The sequence below is a fragment of the Sebastes umbrosus genome, chromosome 7 (genome assembly GCF_015220745.1).
Source record: "Sebastes umbrosus isolate fSebUmb1 chromosome 7, fSebUmb1.pri, whole genome shotgun sequence".
Classification (NCBI taxonomy): Eukaryota; Metazoa; Chordata; class Actinopteri; order Perciformes; family Sebastidae; genus Sebastes; species Sebastes umbrosus.
Genome location: NC_051275.1, coordinates 7,677,804 through 7,705,641, shown reverse-complemented (window position 1 = coordinate 7,705,641; position 27,838 = coordinate 7,677,804). Strand labels below are relative to the sequence as shown.

At 39.4% G+C, this 27,838-nt stretch overlaps 1 protein-coding gene across 1 annotated transcript; it reads right to left on the bottom strand.

The window, feature by feature from the left end:
- Positions 1–867: 867 nt before the first annotated feature.
- Positions 868–27,454, bottom strand: LOC119492024 (alpha-2-macroglobulin-like). Its single transcript, XM_037776334.1, has 35 exons — positions 27,308–27,454; positions 26,965–27,145; positions 26,619–26,775; positions 25,721–25,773; positions 25,138–25,158; positions 24,203–24,368; positions 24,039–24,123; positions 23,773–23,923; positions 21,290–21,407; positions 21,053–21,162; positions 20,796–20,963; positions 19,886–20,113; positions 17,508–17,571; positions 17,235–17,380; positions 15,128–15,277; positions 13,966–14,106; positions 13,761–13,854; positions 13,493–13,643; positions 12,207–12,432; positions 9,639–9,765; positions 9,337–9,458; positions 9,200–9,251; positions 8,770–8,853; positions 8,445–8,621; positions 7,756–7,831; positions 7,273–7,429; positions 6,764–6,838; positions 6,310–6,472; positions 6,026–6,213; positions 5,020–5,232; positions 3,774–3,892; positions 3,524–3,614; positions 3,335–3,403; positions 3,154–3,259; positions 868–1,235 (listed from the first exon to the last, which is right to left on the bottom strand). The coding sequence occupies exons 1-35, from the start codon at positions 27,391–27,393 to the stop codon at positions 1,180–1,182; spliced, it is 4,371 nt and encodes a 1,456-aa protein (XP_037632262.1). The 5' UTR covers positions 27,394–27,454; the 3' UTR covers positions 868–1,179.
- Positions 27,455–27,838: the final 384 nt, after the last annotated feature.

Genomic DNA, 27,838 nt, shown 5'->3' with positions numbered 1-27,838 from the left:
TTTTCTCTGTCCAGTACTTGTATATTGCTGGACACTGCTGTCCGGACTGGGGGAGCCGGGCGACCCGCTCTACTTCTGAGCCACAGCCGCCCCAGTGTCTCTTGTCCCTGTCCTTGAGGACAGCAATGCACAAACATTGGACAAACGTGTGGGTGTTACATGTGTGCACTAGTGTGTTGTAACCCGTCAGCGTTGTTTGAGGATGGCCAAATGGTCCACTCAGGTTTGTTTACTAGAAAATAATCTACTTTCAATTTAGCAGTCAGGATAATCACTGTTTACACGTCCAAATCAAACATCCCACACAGTTTAAAGGGCACTGTGGCAGAAGTCAAGTTACTGTAGCTTTAATACATCAGTTAGACTGAGGACACCCTGTGATGTGTGTAGAGGTGGTGCACTCTTGGTCTTTTCATAGCTGGAGGTGTACAAAGCACTTGAGCGCTCATGGAAACTATTTGGGATTCAGAATAATTCACTTTCATATCAGTATCAACTTATTTATTCATTTTGTATTTTTGTATTTATCATTTATTCACTTATTTCCCCAAACTTATTTATTTCTGTATTCTTTTCTTTAAATATTTCTTTATGCATTTCTACCTCATTATGCAAATGAGGGGAGCTGTCACTCAACTGAAATGCAACGGGAAATTCGTGCAGAAATAAATGAATGCATAAATACATAAATAAATGCACACATTTAAATAAAACCATAACAACACGTGCTGCTTTTCGAACCGTATTTCCACCTTCAACACTAAGCTGACCTGCAAACTTGTGGCCTGTGGATGAAACACATACGATAAATAAACAGCAGAAAGATTAACAGTGAAAAAAGTTCAACACAAGACCAGTTTTTTTTTTAAATTTTATTTTATTGTCCATCTTGCATGCGTTTCACCTCAGACACATACAGTAATTACACAGCTGCAACGGATTGTTGGGGGGGGGGGGTATAGTCTACCTCACTCATTGATCCTTTATCTGACTGAGGTTTGTGCAAGGTAGAATCTACGGCACCGACCACGGCTCGTCATCAATTTATTTCCAAAATGTTGTAGATACTTGTGAGAGTGATTCTGAAAAATTTAAGACATTATAGGTTTTTGTGGTTGGAATGAAAATGTTTTTTGGAAATGACTTTTGTCAGAAACGCTGCAGTGCTTCTTTATGTTATTACATATTGTTGCCGGCAGCACAAGGGTAGATGTATTCTGCATCATTCTGGTCACCTGAGAGCAAAGAAAGAAGAAGAGAGATTTAAAAAAAATTGTCAAACTTGCTTCATGTGTTCAACAGTCTATCACATTTAACAAACGTACGACTGGAAATTACTATTCTGATTACGGGTGTCACGATTCTCCAAATCTAAATTAGGTTGAAAAAACGTTCATGTCAGCGGAAATAAAAAAAAAGAAAAATTATTTTTCCGCTAGGCTAATTCATGTAGTGTAAAATTCCATAAACATGCATGAGGTGGCTGGCCTGAGTATTGTAGCGACAGGGACGACCCACATTTCCCATCATGCCTGCCTATTCCCGATTGCTGGACTTGGTAGATTAAGTTAGCTGTTTTATGTTCCAAAATGCAAATGTTCCTTTTGTTAGTGTTTGTAATGTAATGTGTATGTTGAGAACATGGTGGCTTATGATGGTGATTGTGATTTTTGTGCTGATTTATAGTTTTTTTTTTTTTTTTAAAGTTATTTTTTTTGGGGGCATTTTCCATTTTTATTGACACGACAGTGGATAGAGTCTTGAAAGGGGGAGAGAGAGAGTGGATGCGGAAAGGGCCACAGGCCGGATTCAAACCTGGGCCACCGCGGTCAGGACCAAGCCTTAATACATGGACGCCCGCTCTACCAACGGAGCTAACCCAGGCGCCCTGATTTATAGTTTTAACCACGAGTCAAGTAGCTGTTTAATTTCTTGAGTACATAGCTACTTTCTATGTAACATTGGAAGTATAAAAAAGTATCAAAAAGTATAAAATAATAAATAAATTGTTAATCTTGCTTTTGTCATCGATGGTTGAAATCAGAAGTTAACTTCGATTGATTTCGGATTTATAATCAGAATCGTGACACCCCTAATTCTAATAACTGTTCAGGTTGTTGTACAGTTCTACTATGGAGCAGAGTTTGTCAGTGTGTGCTGTGGTCTCTGTAAAGGAGGTTTAGGGGCCGTACACATGCTGCGTCTAAAAACTCGCGGAAAACGCCAGCTGTGCCGCTTTCTTTTCTTTCAAATGTGCTTTTGGAGGTTGTGCTCATGGATGTATAAAGATAGCTGGATGCAGTAGCGTTTCCTTTAACCCCGCCTCCCAGCCCTCGCTCCAGCCCTCAGTCTGGGACTCAGTCACATGACAACTTTTAGGTCCTAATGATTTAAATAAGGACTAATCAAGTGGTCGTACTGGGAAGTTGATTTACCAAAAAAAAAAAGAAATTATCCACTGAGTTACAGACGTCTCTTTCCCAATGTAAGTCTATGGGAAAAAGTATTTTTCGGCCCAATGGCATCACGTGACGGACACGGAAGTTGCAGTACCGCCGTTTGGCCACTATCAAAATCTGCTTCAAAGCCCGCTGCTCTTCCTGGGGGCTCGGTTGCACTCCTGTCGCGCCTGCCGTTACTAAGCAACCAAAATCTGCGTGTTGCAATGATGATAGTGATGAAGTTGCGGTAATTCAGCAGGAAGCCTCACTGACGAAACTAAACACAATCAAAACAAAGATACTGTAAATGGATTTCCAGCACCATAAATCCCTCACAGCAGCTTTACACTCGATTTCTCTGTCTCTCGGATGTTGTGCCGTCCTCGGTCAGAAAGGGTGAAGCCAGGAAAACAGTCCGTGGCACAGATGGTAATGCTCTGGGTAGTCCTGCACTAAAATGATTAACTTCTCCTCCATATATTTACCACGTAGATTGATATTTGCAGAAGAAAGAAAAGATATCTGCCGGATGTGATTGGTTGTTCCACGTCACATGACATGCGTTTGTGTGCTGCAGTGTTCCAAAAGTTGAACTAAAAAACAAAAATAGGTCTGTGACGGTGTCGGTCCCGCGTTTGAGCACGCCAGCCGCACGTCTACGAAGACAACAATGGATTTGACCACACAAAAGACGCTTAGAGGACTGATTTACTTGGCTGGTAGTAGTCGTAGATCTGGATCACAGCTGGCTTCAGGTTCTGCACTGGGAGCTCCTGTATGAGGTCTAAGCTGTGGTTGATGGGTATATCCTTTATTAACTGTTGGAAGAAACAGATGACAGTTACAAATCTGAAGAGCATCATCTCTTGTTCCTCACTGTGAATTCCTCTCACCTCCTGTATGTACACCAGAACATGATCGTCCTTCAGTTCAACACGATCCACCAGCAGGGCACCTTCAAGCTGTGAGGAGATGATAATCAGCTGGGTGGTTCCTCAACGAGATGAAAACTTTTCTATTTCTACTAAAGGTGAAAGTTATACTCATATACTATATACTATGTATACTGTATATATACTCACAGCCTTCAAAGATTCTGGTTGTGGGACAAATCCAGAGAGCATTTTGATATCCAAGATCACCATGTTTGTACTGATCTCCCTTCCAGTATATCTGTAATACAAGTACCACAAAAATGTGACGTTAATTTGCTACCAAGTTGTAAACAATTCTCCCGTCCGTCCATTAATAGTTACTTAGTTCAAGCTGGTAGATGCAGTCAAAAATGTCAGTATTGTTCTGTAACGTGGATCTGCATTGTTGATTGCTTACAGGGACTTCAGCTTCAGAGAGAGTTTCGGTCTTTTGCTGGAGCAGTCGGCCTCTGCCTTGATCTCGACACTGAGAGTGCTGATTTCATGAGGAGTTGGGATGTTATAGCGGAGTGAAATCTGGGAAAGAGGTACACAAGGAAAGTTTAACATTCATAGAAGAATATCAAGTATTTTCTTTGCTCAAATTTGTTCAAGTTTATGACGCATCAGGATTTACGCCTTGAGAAGCAACATCTTGTTTTCAAGGGTGTCCCATTTTCACATGTTAGTTTTATGTTGCTGCGTTTAAGCATCAAACCTGATTGAGCTACCTTTAAATTGGTCGTCTTAGATATAGGGTTGATAACTAACTTTCACATGCATTGACCCCATTGGCTGCTGTGCATACTATCAACCAGTAGGCGATTTGAGGGGGGATGTCATCACCCTTGTTAGCAAAATGACCAAAAAGCATGCTCTTTGTTAACCTTCCTAAAGGATTGTGAGATACATACAGAGAGTGTAGGAGCAGAGGGGTTGTTAGATGAATGTGTAATGTTGCATTTACACCAAGAACAAAGCGAATGTTCGCCTTGCTTTACTCGCGCGTAGTTGTACTGCTGGTATCATTCATGTTCATTCGTGCTAGATGAGCCAGAGAGGAGAAGGAGCTTGTCTCCATAGATACCAACAACTTTTCTTTCCACCGTTTCCGCCATCAACCGTGGAAGGAATAACCACTGTTGCTGCTTTGTAGCTTACATCTTGTGGAAGTCCCAGAAATGTAAGAAACCCAAACGCTGTCATGTCTGGATTCATAACATCACCTGGCGGCGAGCTGTATTCACATACAAGGTCCTTGCACTGTCATTTGCGCCTCATTCACCTCTTTGCATTGACTTTGTATGTAATCGCGTTGCGCAGAAAGTTTGCTTCACTCTTGGTGTAAATGCACCATTAGTCTAGTCTGCCTGACTCATTGACCCTTTATCTGACGGATGTTTGTACAAGTTAGAATCTACAGCCCCGACCGTAGACCTAGCTGTGCTGTGTATTGATTAACCCATGGCACTGTCCGTGGTACAACCTCTTATTTTTAGATCAAACAAAGTATAATGCAGGTGGAGGTGCAATGGAGGTATGGAACTTCCAAACTTTCTGTATTCCTACTGAGCTGCTAACATTAGGGCATAGTTATATTAGCAGTGTTTGTGATGGTGTATGTATAGCAAAGAGAACCAGGTAAAGCTGCAGTGACCACTGACCTGCATTGCAGCACATGCGGTGCCCTTCACCTCCAGGCTGTACTTTCCTGCCGCGTCCTGCAGCAGCTTCTCCTGGTAGAGCAGTTTGTTGTTCTGGTTCACATCAAATGTCATCTCACCACTGGGAGACTGGACTGTCACTGTGCTGGAACCGTCTGGACTGAACACCAGAGTGGAGTAGAGAGTCAGAGCCTGAAGAGCCACCACTGTGTCCTACAACATACAAAAACAAAAATACCGAATACTTTATGTGCTTAAATTTATACAAATGTAAATGTATTGACTTTTGTTTACACATACAACAGCTTTCATATGTAGGAGTTCACTTTTATCAATTTCAGGTTTTAATTGTTGATTTTCATACAGAAATCAATTAAGAAAATTACAATTTCAAACAGGACAGTATGCTCAGTGTATGTGAATCGTAGTTAATGGGCTATAACACCGCTGTTGTCTTTGGTCAGGTATAATCACTGACACTAAACTGTTGACGTATGGGCTCATGTCGCTGTCCTTTGAAAACCATGTGTGTCTAATAAGGCTCGATCGATTGAAATATTTATAAACATTTTTTCTATCTGTTCAAAATGCACCTTAAAGGGAGATTTGTCAAGTATTTAATACTCTTATCAACATGGGACTGGGAAAATTGCTTTATGCAAATGTATGTTTGTATTTATTATTGGAAATCAATTAACAACACAAAACAATGACAAATATTGTCCAGAAACCCTCACAGGTACTGCATTTAGCATACCTTTGTTATCGCATTAACTTTGACAGTCCTAATGTCTTAATTATGTGATTTTGAATTTGTCAGATAAGCTGAAGGATTTAGTATTCCTTTATACATTTAGAAAAATCATCCTACTTCATAAGTTAATGAAACAGTTTGAATAAGCTGAAAAGTGCATTGCACAGACCTTTGTTCATCATATTTGTACCAGAAGACAATGCAGTACGTTTAATTCAAAGTCCAGCTTTATGCTGTTTGGGCTGCCCGTACCTGTGTGGAGGAGAAGCCTCCATAGTAGTTCTGCTGGCCCGTCAGCCATCTAACGATGCTGCTGGCGTAGCCCAGGTCTTCAGCTGTAGGAGCGGCGCTGAGTTTGGCCAGCAGCACGTAGGAGCTGATTTCCACAGACAGGGAGGCTGACGTGTCTTTTGCTGTCTGAGACCAGTGGAGGAACCCTCCTAAAAACAACCATCCACAAGCAGACAAACAGGCACAAGGTGAGCTTCATTCACAGTAATGAAGCCAGAATGATTTCCTTTAGGAGGATGACTCACCGTCTTGTATTGCAACAGTGTCTAGGTGCTTCAGAAGGTGAGCACGGGTCTCCATGTCTCCTGCCAGGGTGAAGACGTACGCCAGCAGAGCTGTAGTGTAGGTGTTGCTGAGGTCACTGGTGGTCTCCTTGAGACAAGACAGGCTCTGCTTCACCACAGGATCCTAGAACAGATTAAAAGCACACATTATAATTAAGGCTGTCAATCGATTGAAATATTGAATCGCTATTATTGTCCACAGTTTATCGCGATTAATCGCAAATGAATCACATCTTTTATCTGTTCAAAATGTACCTTAAAGGGAGATTTGTCAAGTATTTAATAGTTCTATTTCTTACTTATCAATGTAAAAGTTATTGGTTTGTGTATATGTTGTAAAGTAAATTCTTTCCATCAAGCAATTTACAGTTAAAACAGCATGAGATGTTTGTAGTGAGTAGTGTAGTCTACTCACATCTACGGGCTTCTCCATCTCCAAGAAGGCAGCAGTGATGTAGGCACTGAGGGTCACTTCGTCAGACACACCACCCTGTAGAGAGGAAGCATCATACAGACACACAGATCATCACTGCACCTCCAACACCCAAGGGCCCCACTCACAGAAGTCATTTTGAGCAGTTTGCAAATGGCGGCCGTGTCCTGTTTCACAAAGGGTCGTCACTCGGAGACTTGCAAATACATTTGTGAGTCCCACGGGACTCTCGAATAATCCTGCATGAGTCGCCATTATGGCGTTTGTTTTGATAAGAGAAACCTGTTAAAATGAATATGAGGGGGAATTATCTCATGCTGCAAATTGCTGCTTGCATGTCGCACATTTCGTGAAATGGGCCACAGGCTGGTATTAGCTACTACTGAGCCATGAATGAAAGTCCTGATGGTGCATTTGTGTTTAACTACTGCTGCAGTGAAGATCAACATGTAACCTCATTTTCATAGAAACTCCAGACGGACTTTAATTACCTTCATTCTGTTGTTAAAGAGCTTTCCTGACCGTTCAAAACAACCATTTTTTCGTTGTTTATCGGTCAGCCAAACCATAGACTCTTCGAGCTTTGCTGGGTCGATGTAAATGAACGACTGCGCTTTGGCAAACGATCTCAGCACGAAAGCAGTCAGCCTGAGGAGGATATTAAAAAAAAGTTAGATATTAACTGATGAAATAAGACAAGAGGAAGCACTTCACGATAATTACCACAATATACTAAACATAACATTTTTGCAGTTCATGTATTAATTACAAATACTTGAACATGCTTGTGTTCACATAGCGCATTGGTGTTATTATTGTGAAGAACTTATTATGAGTGATAATAGAATGAGTAAAATCACATGATTTTCGGACCGTACTTTGAGAATCACTGGTTTAAAAGGTATGACTCTGACATAGTAAATATTTTACACCATAATTAATCTTAGTGGATGATTGGTCAGTAATGTTCTCACCAAGTGTTTCCTGTTCCTGATCCAAACGTGCTGTAAGCACCATCATCATGCTTGTAGTTCAGCTGTCTCTGGTATCCTGTATCACAATAGAAACACGCTTATTAGAGCATTTATAAAACACAAATTGTCAGATCTGATTTCATGATTTGAGATAAATTTCTTTACGTTGTTTCTTGTTTCTGTAAGTGTGAATGTACAGATTTAAAGAAAAACAACATTTTGGGTAGGGATGCACTGATCCGACTTTTTCAGTCTGATCTGATACCAGCGTTTAATTAATAAGCTGTATGCCTCACTGTGTGGAAGTGGCAACTTCAGGCTTAACGTTAACATTGATTTCCTAACTTTGTAAAACAAAATGTGACCAATACATACAGAGATATAAATGTATTGAATTGTTATTTATCATTAAAATAATAAATAATGCACCAAAAAGTTGGCAAAAAATCTTCAAAATTATCAGGAATTACAATTCAACTGTAAGCCTTTTTAATGCAGCAACTAATTGGTCAAAACTTAAACAGGAATTAAAATTCCAGTATAAAATGTATATAGTATATAAACATAGAATTTAATTGAACAGGTTGGCCCCATTGTCACCGATATCCAATCCATCTCTTTGAGTCGGTATCGGCCCGAAATGCCTGAGTTTCTTATTTAGCTACAATATGAAGTAAACACAGACTCACCGCTGGTCAGGAAGTTGGTAGCCTTTTTCTTGATGGCTGGGGTCAGCTGCCGTGTGTTTTCCAGGTACTGGAGGATGTAGATGTTGGGGGCCAGGAGGGCCATGTTCTGCTCCCCACATCCATACGGCATCTTCAGCAGCCCATCCAGGTTGTTCAGGGCTCGGCCCAGAATGTCACCTGCACAAAAACACTGACTCAATGAGACTGAATACGTAACTAACCTGACCTTTCACCACTCGTAGGCTGTTTTCAAATTCATCTGCACGAGGGGGAGATTTTCTCTGTGTAACTAAACACTCAACAAAAACCAAATGTATAAGTTTACCCAGGACTGATACTGAAGCACGGGTAGATCCAACAATCACGTTGTCAGGGAGTTCTATGTTTATTTCCTCTGTCAACGCCTCTCCTGTGTGCAGACAGAGAACAAACACTCAGCTCAGCACTAAAACAAAGATTTAACGGATATTTAGTTGGTCATGTACTGAAACAGGTCAGACTGGAAGTAAGATATGCCACAAAATTGGGGTTTCTTCCATTAGGTAGATAAAATGTATACAAGTAATGACATTGAAATAATCTGAGACACCTACGCTAAACACAGTTAGCATAATCACAATGAAACTAAGTGCTACCTGTAAGTAGTGAATTACATTACATTTTTGACATGCAATCTACCTCCTCTTAACTTATAGCATTGGGCTGTCCTTTTTCAAACTGTTTGATGGGCCGTGCCTGGTGTAAAACATACTGACCTTTTGGACAGAGCAGCCAGTTGTAGGTCTTTGTCATCTCAGTTCCTTCAGCCTGAGAGGGTCGGAAATTATGTGAGTTCCAGAGTTTCCATCTTGTTAATAGATAAACTTTTGTCATCTTGTTTTAAGGTACCAACCTTTACTATGAGAGATCGTGTGACCACATCGATACGACCTCTCTCTGGCACGCTCACAATCTCATTGTCACATGATGTGTGGGATGCCACGGCCTCAGCAGTCACTGACACATTCATAACCCCTAAAAAAGATCAATGAACACGGTGTGAGACTTGATTAAGATTTTTTTTTAATTGTAAAAGTGTCAAAACAATTTGTCACTGAGGTGGATCTCACTGATTTCATAGAGATGAAAAAGGGTTCCTCCACCTTGGTAGCCTCTAATATTTCACACCAGTGTGGATGAAAGCATGACTCTCACCTAAGGATGAGGGGGCCATGGTCCAGCTGAGGGTCTTGCGCTCACTGCCGCACAAACAGGATGTGTACAGGTCACCAGAGAGGGGGGTGAGGGTGTAATCTAAGGATGGGGCTGGAGACACATTGACCTGTTCAAGAAAGACCACAATATATTTAAAAACTGGAGTTTTATGGCAAAAATGCAAACAACTGTTCAAACTGCAGCACAGTGCTGCACCATTTTGACCTTTCGAAGGTGCATCTTGCAAATGTTTTTGTACCAAATAACAGCAGACATCAAATGATCAAAGTAGTTTGAAAACTGACCTAGTTAAGAAAATGAGGATTAATCCAAATATTTACAAGAACCTTGGTAAGTCTGTCATCATGAGTGAGTTGACAGGACCCACAAGAGATACTGTACATGGGTAAAGTTCACCAGTAATCAATTTCAGGTTTCAACCAAGGGGCAACCGCTGGGTCTAAAAAATTGAAACCAATGCAGAAGTGCCTTAAACATGCATAATTTCTAATGGCCAGCAGGGGGCGACTCCACTGGTTACAAAAAGAAGTCTAATTGTATAAACGTCTTTGAGGAAAGGACCCTATTTCTCACTTGATTAATTACCTCGTAAACATTTTCCGAAGGGGGTTTATAGTCTCATAATGAAATAGCCGATAAAGTAGGGTATGCTTAGGGCGGGGCTACCTTGTGATTGACAGGTCACTACCACGACATTGCTCAGAGTTCGGTTGTACTAAAAGATACAATTTTTTTTTTTCCGGCAAGTATATTACAAACAAGTCTTTTATTCGCTAGTTAACATTAGCATCCCTATTAATATCCCAGTTAACATGAATTAAAGATGCTAGCTATCATGGTTAGCAATGGTAACTGGCCCTGCCGGGCCTTGATGCTAGAGTGGACGCTTAGCCGATTCTGCACGTGCTTCCTATGTGCTTCGTACCCCCTGACCAATAGGCGTTCCTAACCTTTGGACCATCCGTTCCAGTATTTACATCCAGCTCCACCCTCTCATCCAAATATGGTCACTTCTGGTTCCAAAAAAAACAAGATGGGGACCGCCGAAATGCCAAACTTGAGGCTTCAAACCATTCAAAAGGGTATTCCACAAACCAGTGGGTGACGTCACAGTGGGTGACGTCACAGTGACTGCGTCCACTTGTTATATACAGTCTATGATTTCAACAATGCTTTAAAAGTCTCTTTGATTCCACCTTGAAAAGATAGTGGGTAAAGTCATTATCTATTAAAATCAGTTTGATGAGAAACGACTAAGTAAAATAAATTTGGATTCACTGGGTTCATAAATGTATAAAAGGAGATCATCAGCATACAAGAACAATTTATGAGGGAATCATCTGTGTTTATATCTTCAGTCTTCTTGTCCAGTCTCAAATATGTAGCCGTGGTGTAACAGCTGGGTCGAGGAGTAGGGGACTAAGACAACAGCCGTGTCTGTTTTTTCTATAAAGAGGGAAGTATTCAGATAAAACAATGAAAAAGAAGCCACAATGATAGATATAGTCTTAATCCTATATTCGTAGTCTATTTTTTGTCCTGATATTTATGATTATGGTTCCAGATAATGCAAATTAAAGATAGTTAGTTTTTCCCTTAGAAGAAAACTGTAATAGCAAAAAGGCCTCCCACAGACAATCTCTGAAGTATTGGTTAATCACAAATAAGGTATTATAAAACCATAAACTTAATAAATATTGAATGAATTTCCATAACATTTGTATGTTTACACCACAGGGTGAATTTGGTGATCTCTTAACTCTTTCATCATCATCAAGCAAAATATTAAATTTGCCCATTACTTTGGTTTATGACCAAAATACCTGCAGAACTAATGACATTCCCATCAGTCACAGCCGTACTTTGTGTTCAATGCTACTTAGCACATGTAAGTATCTTAACACACTAAACTAATGCAGCATTTTCACTGCATGGTACGGCACAGCTATACTCAACTTGACTTGCTCTTTTTTGGTCTTCCATTAGCAAAAGTGGATATTACCTGGTCCTTTTTTTAATACCACCTCGGTCGAGGTCCAAGTGAGCTGAGCTAATACTAGAAGGTGGAGTTAAAACACTGCAGTCCGCTGATTGGTCAGAGAGAATCATCACTTGTGCCACACGGGACATCTTGCACAAACTCGCCATTTTTAAATAGCCAAGCTACCGTCAATAGCGACCGCAATTTTTGTAATCATTCAACCCAGATTTTAAAAATGTGGCAGCTTGCAAAACTACGGCATACACTTGAAGAAGTGTAGTCTTTCCTCTGTCTGGTTGCCGATGAAATGATTTAGCGAGTGTCGCGTTGAAGATGATGTCACGGCAGTTTTAGAATTCCGCCTAAACTGAGGGGGTACTTTTCACAGTAGAAAACAAAATAGAGAAAAAGGACCTGGAGCCAGAAGTGAGTTGAGTTGAGTCAAGCCGAACCATCCAGTGAAAATGAGGCATAAGATGGTGAATATGGTAAACATTTCACCTGCCAATCATCAGCTTGTTAGCATGCTGATATTAGCATTTAGGTGATGTGAAAACATCCATTACCATGATACAGCTGGTCAGGTAGTTGAAGATGGTTGCCTTCAGTTCAAAGTGCTCTCCTCGGATGATGGAGTAGGGCAGGCTGAGCTCGACGAAGAAGGGCTGGAAGACGGTGATCTCTTTTCGAGGAGCCAAGCCAAAACCCCGAGAGGACAGACAGAAAGCCTCCGTCTCCCAGGTGGTGATGGTGTCTGGGACAGTGAGGGACACGTCCTTTGTTCCAGAATCTCTGAATCAGCAGATACACAGAGACACATTCTGTGAACTTGAAAAATGTACTTTCATGATTCAGACTAGTCAAAGAAAAACACTGTTATTAGATGATTAATACGTAGGCTTTATTGCAGTAACAACGGCACATTATAGTTACTGTGAGCTAAAAAATTAGGGATGCACCGATACCAATACTGGATCGGATATCGGGTTGATACTGACTCAAATAGCTGGAGCAAATATTGGTGACAATGGGACCGATCTATACACTTCCATTTCAAGTTTATATACTATACATATTATATACTGTATTTAAATTCCTGTTTAAGTTTTGACCTATAAGTTGCTGCATTAAAAAGGTTTACACTTGAATTATAATTCCTGTTAATTATGAAGATGTTTTACCAAGTTGCTGGTGTATGATTTATTATTTTAATAATAAAGAACAATTAAATACTTAAATATCAATGTATTTATTTGTTACATTTTGTTTCAAACAGTTAGGAAAGTAATGTTTAAGTCAAGCCTGATGTTGCCTTACACATAAAAGAATGATTCCAGTCACTTCCACACAGTGAGGCATACAGCGTATTAATGAAACACTGGTATTGGCTTGGTACTCGATATAGGCTGATACCCAAAGCGCAGGTATCGATAACGGTATTGTGTCTGAAATAGTCAGATCGGTGAATGATCCCTACTAAAAAAAAATTCTAAATGTGAAATTGCTTCATAAGCTGCATTCTTGAGATCTCAGAAAGTCAGAAACTCAAAGAAATTTGTAATACAGGGTTCCATGTTGCTTAAGAAATTCTGGCAATTTTCTTAATAATTAAATCAGTTTCCTAAGCATCACAAACATCCTAAAATGACTCTTTGAGCCATGAGGTTAAATAAAAAATAAAAAAAAGTCTAGAGGAGAAGTTTCAGTAAATTATTTTCATGCCATTCATGTGTACAGGGGGACAGCAGGAAGTCAGAGAGAAGGACTCTAGTGCACATTCTCTTTGCGCCCAAAAATGCACTCAAATACACTCATTTCATGACATTCAAAACCCTTCGTGGCAAAAACTCACCCAACTTCCACCAGGTCCCATATCCAGGTCTCGGGGAAGAAAGTGCGGACGGTCACTATTGGTGGAGGAGCAGAATAGCCACCTCCCCTAGAACTGAGCTGTACCTCACTCATGGCTACCATAGGAACACCGTAATTTCTATACCTAGTATCTGAAAATAAAGCAAAATGTTCCATCAGAAGCAGAGGAAAGCAATTACACAGTGACATGTTCTAATGCTGGTAAATATTTAGCATGTGTCACTTGATAGAGCAAAAAAATTAGTCACCATAGCTGTGGCCCTGGTGGTATTCTCTTCCTTTGAACTTGAGGCATGTAGGCACTCGGATAACCAAGTTTGTTGCCATCTTCATCCCTACATTCTAGATGATACAACAACATACAGGCATCTCTGAAACGTTGATTAAATGTGCAACAGCAAAATATATTAGTATATTCTTTATATTGTACATTCATTTATGTTCAGGAAGTACCTGGAAAACCGTAAAAGCATCATGGCTATCATCGGGATTTGGCAAAATGTATCTTCTCGGTCTCACATGCAAGCATTCTACAGGATCTTGAGCGTCATATGGAATGAAGGATGCTTTTCTGACAGGCAACAAGTCAAATATCTGAAAAGAAAAGTATGGTTCAAAGCTATAAAGTGACAAATGTTTGAAACGTGGATGTAAAGTATATTTGTCAAAATAGTGCCTTGATGTGGGTCAATAGTGGCCTACTACACCCACTAGTAGGTTTTATCATCTATTCACATGCTAGATCACTGAAAGAAGTTATAAAAGAACACGACAGCGACCTCTAGCAACCACAGTAATTATGACAGGAGCAGAAAAGGAAGCCAGGCACTGTAGTATAGACAGTGTGAAACTCCACAAGGGGTGGATGTCGGGGATGATGGATGGGAAACAAAACACAGTGTTTTCACCCAGGAGACTGGAGTTCGCATCACATGTGAAACCAACAATGTGTAGTTGTGTTCGTGTTCGTAGTTATTTTAACTCAAAACACAATGTTTTTCACTAAACTTAACAAATTGTTTTTTGTTGCCTAAACCTAAATAAGTTGTATTTTTGTTGCCTACACCTAAATAAGTTGTAGTGTTGTTGCCTAAACCTATTGAAGTTTTTTTTTTTTTTCCTAAACCTAAAGAAGTTTTTATTTTTTCCTTCATTCAGTTTTACAACGTGTTCGAACGTGTCTTTGAAGTTTCACTTTCACAACATAGTAGGTGTAGTAGGCCCCTAATGACCCACATCTACGGTTGCCTATAGCGACTGATAACGCCTGTTTAATGGCTTGATAACAGTCTAATTGGGTGCAGCGATACACCTCACATATGTGATCATAACTTTTTCCTATAGCACATTCACAACAGCGTTCTTACAACTGGGTAAAAATAACTACACAATCAGCACTGAGCTGCATTGAACAACTGTATTAGGCTTCACAGTTGGTAACAATGTACTGCTGGTAGAGGGAGAAAAGGAAGAAAGAATAAACATGACACAAGGAAATAGCAGCAGATTAAAAACTGTAACCTCTGCGTGACCGATGATGTTAATTGTGAAAAAGATTATGTAGAGGGAACATTAATGATGTATGCATCTATTTGTGGTTGATTCCAGCAGTTACCTTGTCTGCATCCAGAGTCTTCCCTGGCTCCTTGATGAGGACGCTCTGGTCGACAGCGCTCACCCCACAGAGAGAGTCTGGCTGGGCCATCACACGCAGGGTGGTCTCCTCTCCGGGGACAGCTGAGGACGGAGAAAACTCCAGCGACACCTGACACACACAGAAAAGACACATCCCACCATCTGGACTTTAGTGGCAGAACCCAATGATCTTTTTAACATCACACAAATGTGTATTTTACTCTAAAGAAATCTCCCTGATTGATTTTTAATCATAGGGCCCTTTTAACTCTCTGAGACCCGACTTTAGCGTCTTTTAGAGGCTGTAGGAGGTTCAGTTTTAGAGCTAGAGTGAAGATACAGATATCATATGAAAGTAGAAAACCTAAGGAATAATGCTGCACAGTTAGGCAAAATTTTGGGGAGGAAAAACTGCCATGGTGATTTTAAAAGGGGTTCACTTGACTTTTGACCTCAAGATATGTGAATGAAAATGGGTTCTATGGGTACCCACGAGTCTCCCCTTTACAGACATGCCCACTTTATGATACTCACATGCAGGTTTTTGCATGCAGTATAAATGTTTTATTTTCCCCTATTCTAAAATGGTGTATTTAAATATTTCTGCATACTGGGGTCCCTAAACAGTCTTGGAATTACATGAATTGGGTATCACTGTAAAGCTGAGACTCTTGTGGATTCAATGAGCTCAACTGTATTCATGTGTGATGATGTTAGTCCCCATAGTGGCCATTTCATTGTAGTGAGATCATTTTTTTAACTTGGACCTCACTGTATAAAATGACCTGTGGTGACCTCTAGGATAATCACAACCTCATGAAACTGTACAGCAACAAACTAGAGACCTAGAGCATTCACAGGATGGATGGCTTAAGTAGATTGACAATAAGGGGGTTTCTGAGCAGTTTACAGAACAGAAGTGCTCACCATCCAATTGCAGAAACATACAATTGTTGCAGAAATCTCCAAATGTCAAAAGTTTTTGATCCCAAATCAGAGCATGGCTTTTTCTATGGTGTTCCTCGAGGTTTTGGTGTGGTAATGTGGTATTATGGAGGGATTATTGATCATTTTATAAATTCTTGATTGGTAAAAAATTGTTAAATATAGCACCAAATCTCTGTAACAAATGGTATCAACCCAAAATTTGCTGCAACAACTTATGAGACATAATAGAGCATGGGAATGGAAGTCATATACTTCTATCATAATGTTCTAAGCCCTTATATACTTTCAAAATGTATTTTAATTAATTAATTGAATTATGTTTGTTTCTTATTGATGACTAGAATAATTTGACACACAGTGCTGCATCTCAAATTAATCTCCAGTTTCCTAGCTTTCAGATGATTTACTCCACTTCCATTTTACATCTACTGCTGACCTGCTATCTCCCACTAAAGAACCCCTGTAACCCCCTAAAAAAGACAAAGAAAAGGGTCTATTGTGGGTCTCAGAGGGTTAATGAAATTAATTGAAACAGATATCTGCATATGAATGCAGATATCTATGGACAACGGGACAAGATTTTGGTATCGAAACGTTCTGGTTTCCGTTTGTAGTCCGAGTAGTATTGACCAATCACTTCACGTTTGAGTGGGTTCTGTTTGAATGCAGGTAAACAGTTTGTGTGAAGAGCAAAAGAGGTGGAACGCATTGGCCCAAATGCGATCTCAGAAATGACCAACTATCGTCTGACAATGACGTAGCTTTTTATTAGCTAAGAAATAAACCATTAACTGAGTGTAAACTGGCTAATTGTGAAACAATCCGGACGTAGACGTCGTCTCTCAACTCCATTCTCACGTCTCAAGTTGCTAATCAGACTGTAAGTAATGAGCAGCACATGGGAAAGAAAGTCTTGGCCCAGATATCTGTTATTTTCACCAGAACCCCCACAATATTGGCTGTTGCCCCTAAAAGTTTATCTAAGTTTATTTAAGTATTGAAGTAAATAGATAATAACTGGCAGATCTTTTGTTTTGACACAGGGCTACATATTGTGATGTTTTGTAACACAGCTAATATACACTTTGATTCGACAACTACGTCTGATGAGAACAGTCACACCTTCTCCTCATACTGACCTTGTGAGCAAAGCATTTCTCAACGGAGAAGTCAGCACTGTGGGCGATCATAGTCTCACTGGGGAGGATGGCGTATGCCACAATCTGGACGTCTGGTGCCATGTCCGGAGACACTGCCAGCTTAAAGGACACATCGCCCTCATTCACTGAAACAACAAACCAACTGTTATGAACGACAGTCACCTCTCACATTACCTCCATAGGTCATTAAAACAGAATTATTTGGCCATGCTCATTTAAAGGGTCATTTTTAAGACGTTAAACTTTGCTCACCTGATTTATCTTGCACTTCAACCTGCTGAACTCCTTGCATGACAATAGCTCCTCTGGATAAGACCTGGAGAATTTGAGAGAAAATGACACAAAGAATGAGTAATGTAGTAAAAACTGACTTCCTTAAACAGCAGATTACAACATTGTTCTGGTGTGTGGTTATTTATCATGTTATTAAAGTCCGGGTAAAGCAAAAATAAATATGTGTTCTGAGTTTGACAGAAAAATGTGTTATTAACCACCCAGACAAATTTGAATGATTAAAAAAATTGCTAAGTATATAAATTAGTTTTAAAATCTTAATAAGCTGTATACAGAGGTGAAGTCCCTCCCCTTCCGATGGACCCCATGGGACCTTATTTAATAATACCTTTTTGATCCCATTTGAATTGCGCCATGAATCACACATATGATATTTGTCAATTTAAAACATCATTTTGCAAGTCAAGAAAGTCTCAGTTTGTCGTTTTATCATTCAGTTTTGTGTGAAACCGCTAAGTGAACTACATCTCTCGTCCCGCACAATATACGTCACCAACACTAGCTATAGCTAACTTAGCTATATTCCACGCACAAATGTAACGTTATTTTACCTGATGTGTTTTATCCAGCGACTCCTGGTCTTTTTATCAGCCGGGAAGAGAAAGAACGAGCGAAACCCGTTGCTCTTGTGAGTACATCCCAGTACGAGACACACAATAATTGTAGCTTCGGCGAGAGAGATGTCACTTACGCAACATTTGGGTGTGACATCTTTCTAAATACGTTTTTTCACAGTCTTACACTTCAACAGTTTTACAGCAAACTGTGACTTTTCTTGATCTGCAAAATTTTGTTTTAAATTGACAAGTATCATATGTGTGATTCAAAAGGGATCAATCCCATGGTGATCCACGCCCAATTGCAGGTGAGGGTTGATTACATATACAGTTACGGTGTATACTACACTGGTCATCTCACACTGCTGCGCACCCCTTTTGCTCCATGAGCAGAGCATTTGGACCAGAGACTTCCGCTGGCGGAGCCGGCTAACTTCCGGTTTAGCCTTACGCTAACTTGAATGTGGATAAAATAATTCAATCGTGCTGCTCTTCTAGACTTGCCAAATGTTATTGGACCAAAACAAATCTCGGATTGTACTTTACCCGGACTTTAAGTACTTAATGGAATATGTTTATCTTGTTCATGTCAAAAGGTTTGCCTTACAAGTTTAGTGTGTCAGACATCAATAAGCTTGTTTGGCTTAAACACAGTTGCTAAAAAAAAAAAAAAAAAGATCTGGGGCCAGTCTCACGATAGTCAATGATATAACTATTCATTCCTGCAGTAAAATGTATTAAAAGGGGAACTCCACTGATTTTACACATCTAAACAAGGTATAGATTGCTACAGGAATGAGTCCTAAAACCCGGAAATGAGTTCGCGGTTCCATTGTCTGGAAGTCAATGGGTTATTAGTTAGATGCCTGAAATAAGGTCAGTGGTTAACACAAGCTGAAGAGATTTTAACTTTTTGTTATACGACATAAAATACATCAATAAATAGCCCACTCGTGACTCTTGAAACTTTTATGTGTCTTAAAAAAGGCGGTTGCTAACAAGTGGCTAAATGAAACTACTAAACGTCATCACGCCGACTCGTCCGCCTTTACAGCCTCGTTGTGTATATTTGCGCTCATGTAACCGTGTTGTAGTTCGTCTTTAGCCTAACGTTAGCTTTTTACTTCTGGTGATTCCATTTACACTTCATAAATCATAAAAAATGGTGTTCATTTGTGAAGATTATCTTACTGAATAAAAACAAAACAAAAATCCCATTGGCTTTTTTTCAAGGTAACCCAGGGCGATGCTAACTTCCTGGTTGGCCTACAAAAATACCTCATCCCTGGAGCTCTCTATATCTCTCTCTGGTTCTGCTTCATCAATTTTAATAATTTTTTCTAAAAATTTGACCGTGATTCTATAAGTGTTTAATTACATTAGACTGGATATTTAGCTTCGCCAAGTGTGCTCAACTCCTAATATTAGGATAAAAGTAGTGGGTGGAAACTTTTCTTTGGCAGATTTGCTTTACAGTGTTTCCAGAAGGCCTACAGTGCTTGCCCTGTAAACAATTAACCAGGGTTAACCCGAATGTTGAATGTCAAACTTTGCCTACTATTACCCAATATAGTCCAGGCGTAAATGTTACTATGTAGCACAAAAACACAAAACCTCCTGGTTAACATGGTTTTGGTGTCTCCAGTCTCACCAGGTTAGTTGATCAAGTGTGTTTCATTTCAGCTAGTAATCTGATGTAAAGGTCATTTTAAAACCATTTTCCACATGTCTATGTCTCTGAAAGAGAACTGGTGACAAGGCGAGATGATGTTCACTCACCAAATACATCATATCCACAGAGCCCTGGGCCTCTCCAACTACAGTGTAGTGGATGGAGACGTCCTCTTCTTTGTCACAGGCAAGTGGGTTATCCTTCTTCTTCACGTCCAGAGAGCTGACTGTTTTAGTATCAGGAGAAGACAGTTGGGCCATCGACACTGTGTGATCTCCAGTCTCATAGTATGCTTTTCTGTAAGGATTGTAGCCCATTTTCGGAGAGATGCTCACCTAGATGGCAGAAAAGAAACACTATAAATGAGCTCATGGTTGTTGAGGTAGAAGAAAGCTTCACTTCTTACAGCCAAAGCAAATGTTTAGGTATAGAAGTAGTAAACTCTTCCAAGTCTCAAGTTACTGTGTTTGTGACGTAAGTGCGACTCAAGTCCAAGTTGCAGACTCGAGTCCCCATCTCTGCTAAAACGTGGGCTACAAATATATACAAGTATACTTACAGTATAAAATCTATGAAATTAATAGTTTACTGAGAGTATACTTTAAAGTTTACTTTCATTAACTAAAAAGTGGGCTACAAGTATACAACTAGTAAACTATCCGTTTACTTAATGTATAATTGCAGTACAAACTAAAACTTGGGTGTATACTATTTATGTACTCAAAGTTTACTATTCTTACACTTAAAGAATACTTAAAAGTATACTTTTATAAACTAAAAAGTGGGCCAATTTAGTCCCAAGAAGTATTAAAGTAGTACATTTACAAGTTACAAGTATAAACTTGAAATATACTTCTTTTTCATAAGGGGCCACTTGATGGTGGCACCTTGGTCAGTTGCAGCATATTGAGAAACCATTTTAGGTTTCAGTTCTTGGACTGGTTGTCATCTTCATGAAAGGGTTACGATGTGACTAACAAATGTTGGATTACAGATATCAGTTCTAGTCTTACTTACGCGGAGGTTGATGTCCTCTTTAAAGTCAGCTGTGCTCAATGAGAAAGTGGCGACACCATCGCTATCAGTTGTGAGATTCTGCAGCAGACGTGCTGACCACCTTTCACCCTCAAACAGGTGCACCGGCATGCCAGGAATGGGCGTATTATTGTAATAAACTGCTTTAATCTGTTGGAAGCACAACGGTGTATCACTGAGAATGCACATTGCTTTGTGTATAGAATCACACTGAAGGAGTGACGTTAACATGCACTTACTTTTCCCTCCACATCGGATCCTTGGTGATAAATCTTGGGTGTGTCAATGAAGGACAGCTTTCCAATAACATATGAAATCTTTATGTTCTTCTCTTGTGGGCGTGTAATACCTGTACAAGAAGCATACATGTTACAACTACAGTATGTGTATGACACATTGTTATAATACATAGCATTGGAATTGTCTTGGTATAATATTATTTTTAAAAATATAAAGATAATATGAAATAGACTTGCCTGTCCCCTCCTCTTCCACTTCGGCTCTGACTTCCAGTGTATCTATCAACGCCTTTTGCGCCATTTTTGTGAAAGTTGACATCATGAACATAAAATTGGCACAGCCTTTCTTGTCCGCCTAAAAAAGACAATGAAATAAAATGAAATACATTAACACATTAACTTTAAAACTAACATTACCTTTTCACACATTACTGCTGTAGCTTGAAGTTATTATTTAGCTAATGTTTGCTGCTGCCTGAGGGAGAGTGTCAATCTACTGTTTATAGTAGAATATAGAATATAGCTCAGTACAGTTCTTAACTCATAATGGAATTGCTCTGATACTTATTTAAAATATGATGTGAAGATGACTCCAGTCTTGAATGGCAATGATAACCCAAACAATTCACAAGTTGCCTCATATGCTCCAGTATTTCATTATTATTTATGGAACATTGCTGTATGGATCAGGAAGCATGCCATCTTTGGTTATCAAAGACCATCTTTGAACTGAGACAGAGGTTATATTCTGTCTTTGTATGTTATTTTGTGACTATGTGTAAAGTTCCCTTCTTTAAGTTCTGTACTTTAACTGAGCAGCAGCTTCATCTGCTGGTGAAGACTGTGAGATGCAGTTGAAAGCTCCCAAAAAAGCCAGTAAGCTTGATTTAAATTTGTTTTATGTCAAACTACTATTTCCATGGTCAAAAAAGAACTTTTATGCTCCTCCATTTGTACATTAGACTGAAAAGATAGATAGGGTGTCCAGACATCACAAAATATTATGATTATTATGATGTCCCAATCCCGAATCCTATCCTGTTTGTCCCGAAGATTAGACTAAACCCGAGTTTTGATTAGTTAATAAGTCTAATAAAACATTGAAAACGTGTTGTTGTGAAACATTATTTTGGCGTTGCCCACAGATGGGCGCTGTTATGTCTGTAGCCCACATGAATATAGCTGTTGTAGTTTTTTGCTAGCTGTGTACAGTAGTGCCACAAATTGATAAACAACTATAAAAGACAACACGTTACTGCAGGTACCGGGAGGAGTGGGGAGGGAAATACTCGTGGATCATTGCTGCCTTACAAGATCCAAACAAAACATTTTGCAAAGTCTGTAGGAAAGAATACTACTATTATTATTACTACAGTTCGTTAGGGATGGGCGGATCGATACTGTGGTATCGATACTTTGTTTCTCACAAGCTACTCATTTGGTATCGATTCCTTTAAAAATTATCAATAATACAATTATAGAAATTAAGACTGTCAACGTTAACGATATAACGCAAATTAATTTTAACACCACAAATTTCTTTAATGCATTAATGCATCTTGCAATTTGTAGGTTGCAGCGGGCTCAGTTTTAAAGAGTGAAGATACTGACATCATATGAAACTAGAAAACCTAAGGAACCTCTGGAAGGAGGCTAAATAACCCTCCAAACAAAGGGGTCCCTTGACCTCTGACCTCAACATATGTGAATGAAAATGGGTTCTATGGGTACCCACGAGTCTCCCCTTTACAGACATGCCCACTTTATGATAATCACATGCAGTTTGGGGCAAGTCATAGTCAAGTCAGCACACTGACACACTGACAGCTGTTGTTGCTTGTTGGGCTGCAGTTTGCCATGTTATGATTTGAGCATATTTTTTATGCTAAATAATAAATATATACCTTAATTTGCATAAAGCATATTTTCCCACTCCCATGTTGATAAGAGTATTAAATACTTGACAAATCTCACTTTCAGGTACATTTTGAACAGATAAAAAATGTTTGATTAATTTGCAATTAAATATTTGAATTGATTGACAGCCCTAATATAAATACAAACGTGGGTGGCTACAACACTTTCAAACGTTTTCACTACTTTTGTATAACATTTGTGCCAAAACAGCCCTGAAATATTTAGCTGGCCAGTGTCACATGACTGTGGATACCAATGTGACATCAGAATCTAGCGTACAGCGGCGAACAGTCGCACACTTCCACATCAAACATGTGAGAGAATGGCAGAAAGGAAATGTAGTGTGGCTCATTATTTAATTATAGTATTTCTGTAAAATACTGGACTCTTTTTTTGGCACGAACATTTTTATTTAATTGTACTCATAATTGTGTTTTATTGGTATCAGTATTGGTATCGGTATAGATATCGTTAAAAATGTAACAAAAAGTATCGGTATCGTATCGACTTAAAAAAGTTTGGTATCGCCTGTCCCTACGGTTCGTTGACTCTGAATGTAATGTACTGGAGGCCACGCCCATTGTGGCCACGTGACCACGCCCGGCTCCAACTCCCCTGTCCCGAATCTCACCCATTCTCATCTGGTCATCCTAAAGATAGATGACAATATATCTAATCTAATGTAGTGTTAAATGTGCACGGTATGTTCCAGTATACATCCATTCTGTAGGAGAATATGTAAGGTCTACATTTATATGCATCTTATTTCAGCAGATACAAGACTGTTGTTATAGAAACTGTACCTGCTTGGTCTCCTCGTAGCATGGGGCAGTAATACCGAAGATTCCACCCAGATCATCAAGGTTGATTAGATCTGCTCTACTCCCGTAGCTACTAAGAGGTCGGCACACCTTAATTTTAACACTGCCTGGCACAGGCTGTCCGTATGTATACCTATTAGATAGACATAGAAAAAAAACAGCGTAGTTGAAAAGGAGCCATTCACTCTCCATTCTGGACCCATTTTAGATTATTTAAGAGTGTAATGAGCGAAAGAGCTTTTACTTACGTTGCACATACTTCAGCTTTGATTTCTTCCTGATCAATACTTACTTCATCGGTTACATCTAGTTTTACGTCAAATTTAGGCAAAACTGGGGACCAAATATAATTATTAGCATTCTTGCTTCATTACAAATGGATTGAAACGCAAGGTAAAATAAACAAACTTACCATATTTCTCTACCTTGAAGCTGTGATGTATTTTAGTTGACCCAATCGACACAGTAACTTGGTAGGTTCCTTCACGGGCCTCGGAGTTCAAGGCATAAGAAAGCTGCAGTATCTTACTGTTGGATGTTTCATTCAACCACTGTCCAATCCGGTTGTTGTTAGCATCCTAATGAATAAAATAAATGGGAAGAGCATGTATTCATGACAAAAATAGGAAACTCATGTGAATAAAGGGAGAGCATGTTGATTGTTTCTTTTTCTTGTACTTGTTGACTCTCATTGTGAAAAGCATCACATGTACTTTTGAAAAAGCTTGAAGCAAACACTTTCATAACACTATTTGAAACTACTCTCAAACAGATTCTAATCAATGTATTGGCAGGCTAATATTAGTGCACAGTCAGATATATTGGCATCAGCGTATACTGTCTGTCACTAGATATACAAAGAAATTACAGCAAAAATAAAGTATATATATCCTTTTTTAAACCAAGTTTAATGCAGTTTCTGCAATCTTAACTTATTAGCTTTTATAACAACAACAACAACAACATATTTTTGTCAAACTACATTAATAACTTGATTTAAGTAGGTTAAGGGAAAAATAAGAACAAAAATGCAGCATGTGATTTTTTTGACTTAAGATGTTTTGTTTCCAAGGTCGATAATTATTTTCACCATTCAGAAATGCCCTGTTCAAGTTGTTCAGTGTAAAATATCCTGCCACAGTACCTACTGTATATTTGTCACTCACAACTTCATATCAGAATGAAACATTTCGGAGCACATGAAAGTATACTGAGTATACTTAAATTAAGTGAACATCATTACACCTTTTTTTTAGCTGGGGTGCACATGGAATTATATAAAGTATACTTAAATTAAGTGACCTTCAGTGTGTGTCCAAGTTTGGATAGTTTTATTATTAGTCTTACCTCAATTTCGATGATATTGTACTGCAAAAAAGAAAGAAAGAGGGAGATTTGTTAAAGGACAAGCTGGTATATATTGCTCTCGTCATACAGTGTGCTAATGAGTTCAGTTTAAGGTGATTCACTGCACGTAATTTTTCATTAAGAAATCATTGGTTCAATGGTGATGAGCAGGCAGTGCTCGGATGTTTTACAATCTACAGGTATTTACTGCAGAGGCCAACACAAACTTCAGCTCTTGTATTGATGATTTGAAAATATGAAACATGTGACATACATTAACATAAAAAGTATTGTCTTCAGAGTATGTCATTCGGAAAAAACATACACAGTTCTATTTAATCTTTAGTATATTTCCACTGTTATTACCAATTCAAATGAGATTATGTGCAACAACATGTTGCAAAATGAGAAACTAGTGTTAGGGGTTGATGGATTTATCACTGGGTAAACAAACATGTTGGAAGACCTTCAGCGCAGTACAGGCAGGTTTACCTAAAGGGGCTGTGGTTGTACTATTGAGCCAGAGCTTCACCGTGGTTCATGACTGAGATCTAAAGAAAGGAGAGACTGTTCAAACACTCACCAGCTGACTGGCAGGTCTCATCTTAGTGTCCAGTGTGACGACTCTGAAATGCACTGTGAGAAATGCAGAGAGACTTCATGAAGCTTTTACAGCTCTTCTACAGCAGAGGTAAACATCCTCACAGGCTAGTGAAACTGATCTTCTGACAACTCAGACATTACATCATTACTATCAAATTTACAAGTTAGGAAAGGTTAGAAAAATAGATAATTTACTAATGGCATTTACATTATAGCCCCTGTTGTCAGCCATAAACTGCAGTCAACGTCAACGTGTCACAGGGGTCACAGGATGTGTTTACTGATTTACTGCGGGTACTTTCTGGCCGCACCGCGCCGCTAAAAGTTCAACGTTTTCCAACTTTTAGTTTGGCTGCACTTCGCTGCAGAATCAAAAGGCCGCAGCTCGCTGAACTCTGGAGCGGCCGCTACAGCTTTTCATAGACTTTGCATGGCAGCTTGCCGCAGGCCGCATTCCAGCGCTGCTTTTAAGGTGAGATAGCTCACATGTTTTTAATGAATATTGTAAATGTGTGACATTGATATCCATAATGGAGGGACTTCTGTGCTCCTAACTGGTGCAGCAGGAAAACAGCAGAAATTTCATATATGCCAACATAACTTTTTTCATATGTTAACGTAACTTTTTTCACATAAACTAATGTTAATTTTTCAGATATGCTAACCTAACTTTTTTTCATCTAAGCCTCGTTATTTTTTCATATATGTTAACGTAACTTTTTTCATATGAGCTAATGCTACTTATTCATATAGCCTAAGCTAAATGTTGCTTTTTCATATTATTGTGAACGGAACTTTTTTCATATAAGCTAAATCCTTCTATAAACAGCATGGTACCATATTGTGTACAACATCATAGATCATCAGTTCGTGGTTACCTGTTTGTCCAGGGAGGTAGATTGGCTTATCTGTTTGGACGAATGTCATTGGTTGATAGACATTGATCTGGACTTTCCTGACTTCTTTTGAGTAAAATGTGTCGCCTTTTACCTCCACCTCGAAATTATGCACTGCTCCATTCTTCACTAATGGAACCTGTGACAGAAAGATATTTTATAGACACCAAGAGAGCCATTGCCTTACTGAAAAAAACACTTTATTATTTTATATTGTGTACTTTGTGTTACAAATCTGTGTGTCTTACTCTATGTGTGAGTTTTGTATTAAAACATGTTCAAAGAATGTTGTGTAAATGAGCAAATGAATCAAATCTGGAGAGCTGACCTGAAACTGAAGGCAGGCATGGAAGTCTTCACTGGACGACTGCTTGAGGAGGGTTGTATTCGCCTCTTGGGACATCAGAGTGACGGTCATGACCAGAGTCTCGTTGGGATGCAGGAGACTCGCACAGAATTTGGTCTCAGCTCCGGCTTCAAGAACCGCAGGAATGGCTACCATGTACTGCCTACAGCCACAGAAACATACACACACAGTAGATCTCACTGGATCTGGCATGGACGAAACTCCAACACAGAAGATTATGCAGCAAAAACAATCATTACCCGAGATTTATATTCATTCAATCACACGCCATTATTATTTGTTTGGACAGTACAAGTAAACTTACGGTCCAGTCACTGCTTCCCCCACACACATCCAGCTGAAGAAGACACACAGGGTCCATGTCCACATCTGAAGCCCAGGACGACCCATGACTGATCGAGATGATCCTGAGTGGAACTATTCAGAGTCAGCATCTCCTAAATAGCCTCTGATGGAGAAACCCACCCCCGCATCACACACACACACACACACACACACACACACACACACGCACACACACGCACACACACGCACACACACACACACACACACACACACACGCACACACGCACACACACACACACACACACACACACACACACACACACACACACATACACACACACACACACACAGACACACACACCTACCCACTCACTTAATCATCATGAACCTCCCCGCCCAATTGATTTCCAGGTATTTCTTAAGTCAATCATTTCTAGACTTCATGTTGTTTAACGTAGTGTGTAAGGCTAACTGCAATTTTAATGGTAATAATAATGAAAATGTGAAAATGCCATTTTTCTACAGAAAGGCTGTAGTCAACTGTTTGCGT

Excerpts from the sequence above, each read along its gene's own strand:
- LOC119492024 (XM_037776334.1), bottom strand. The coding sequence starts at position 27,393 with ATGGGTCGTCCTGGGCTTCAGATGTGGACATGGACCCTGTGTGTCTTC. Across the intron at positions 20,964-21,052 it reads GATCCGATGTGGAGGGAAAA|ATTAAAGCAGTTTATTACAA; the intron begins GTAAGTGCATGT and ends TGCTTCCAACAG. Across the intron at positions 8,854-9,199 it reads CTGGCTGCTCTGTCCAAAAG|GAGAGGCGTTGACAGAGGAA; the intron begins GTCAGTATGTTT and ends GTCTGCACACAG.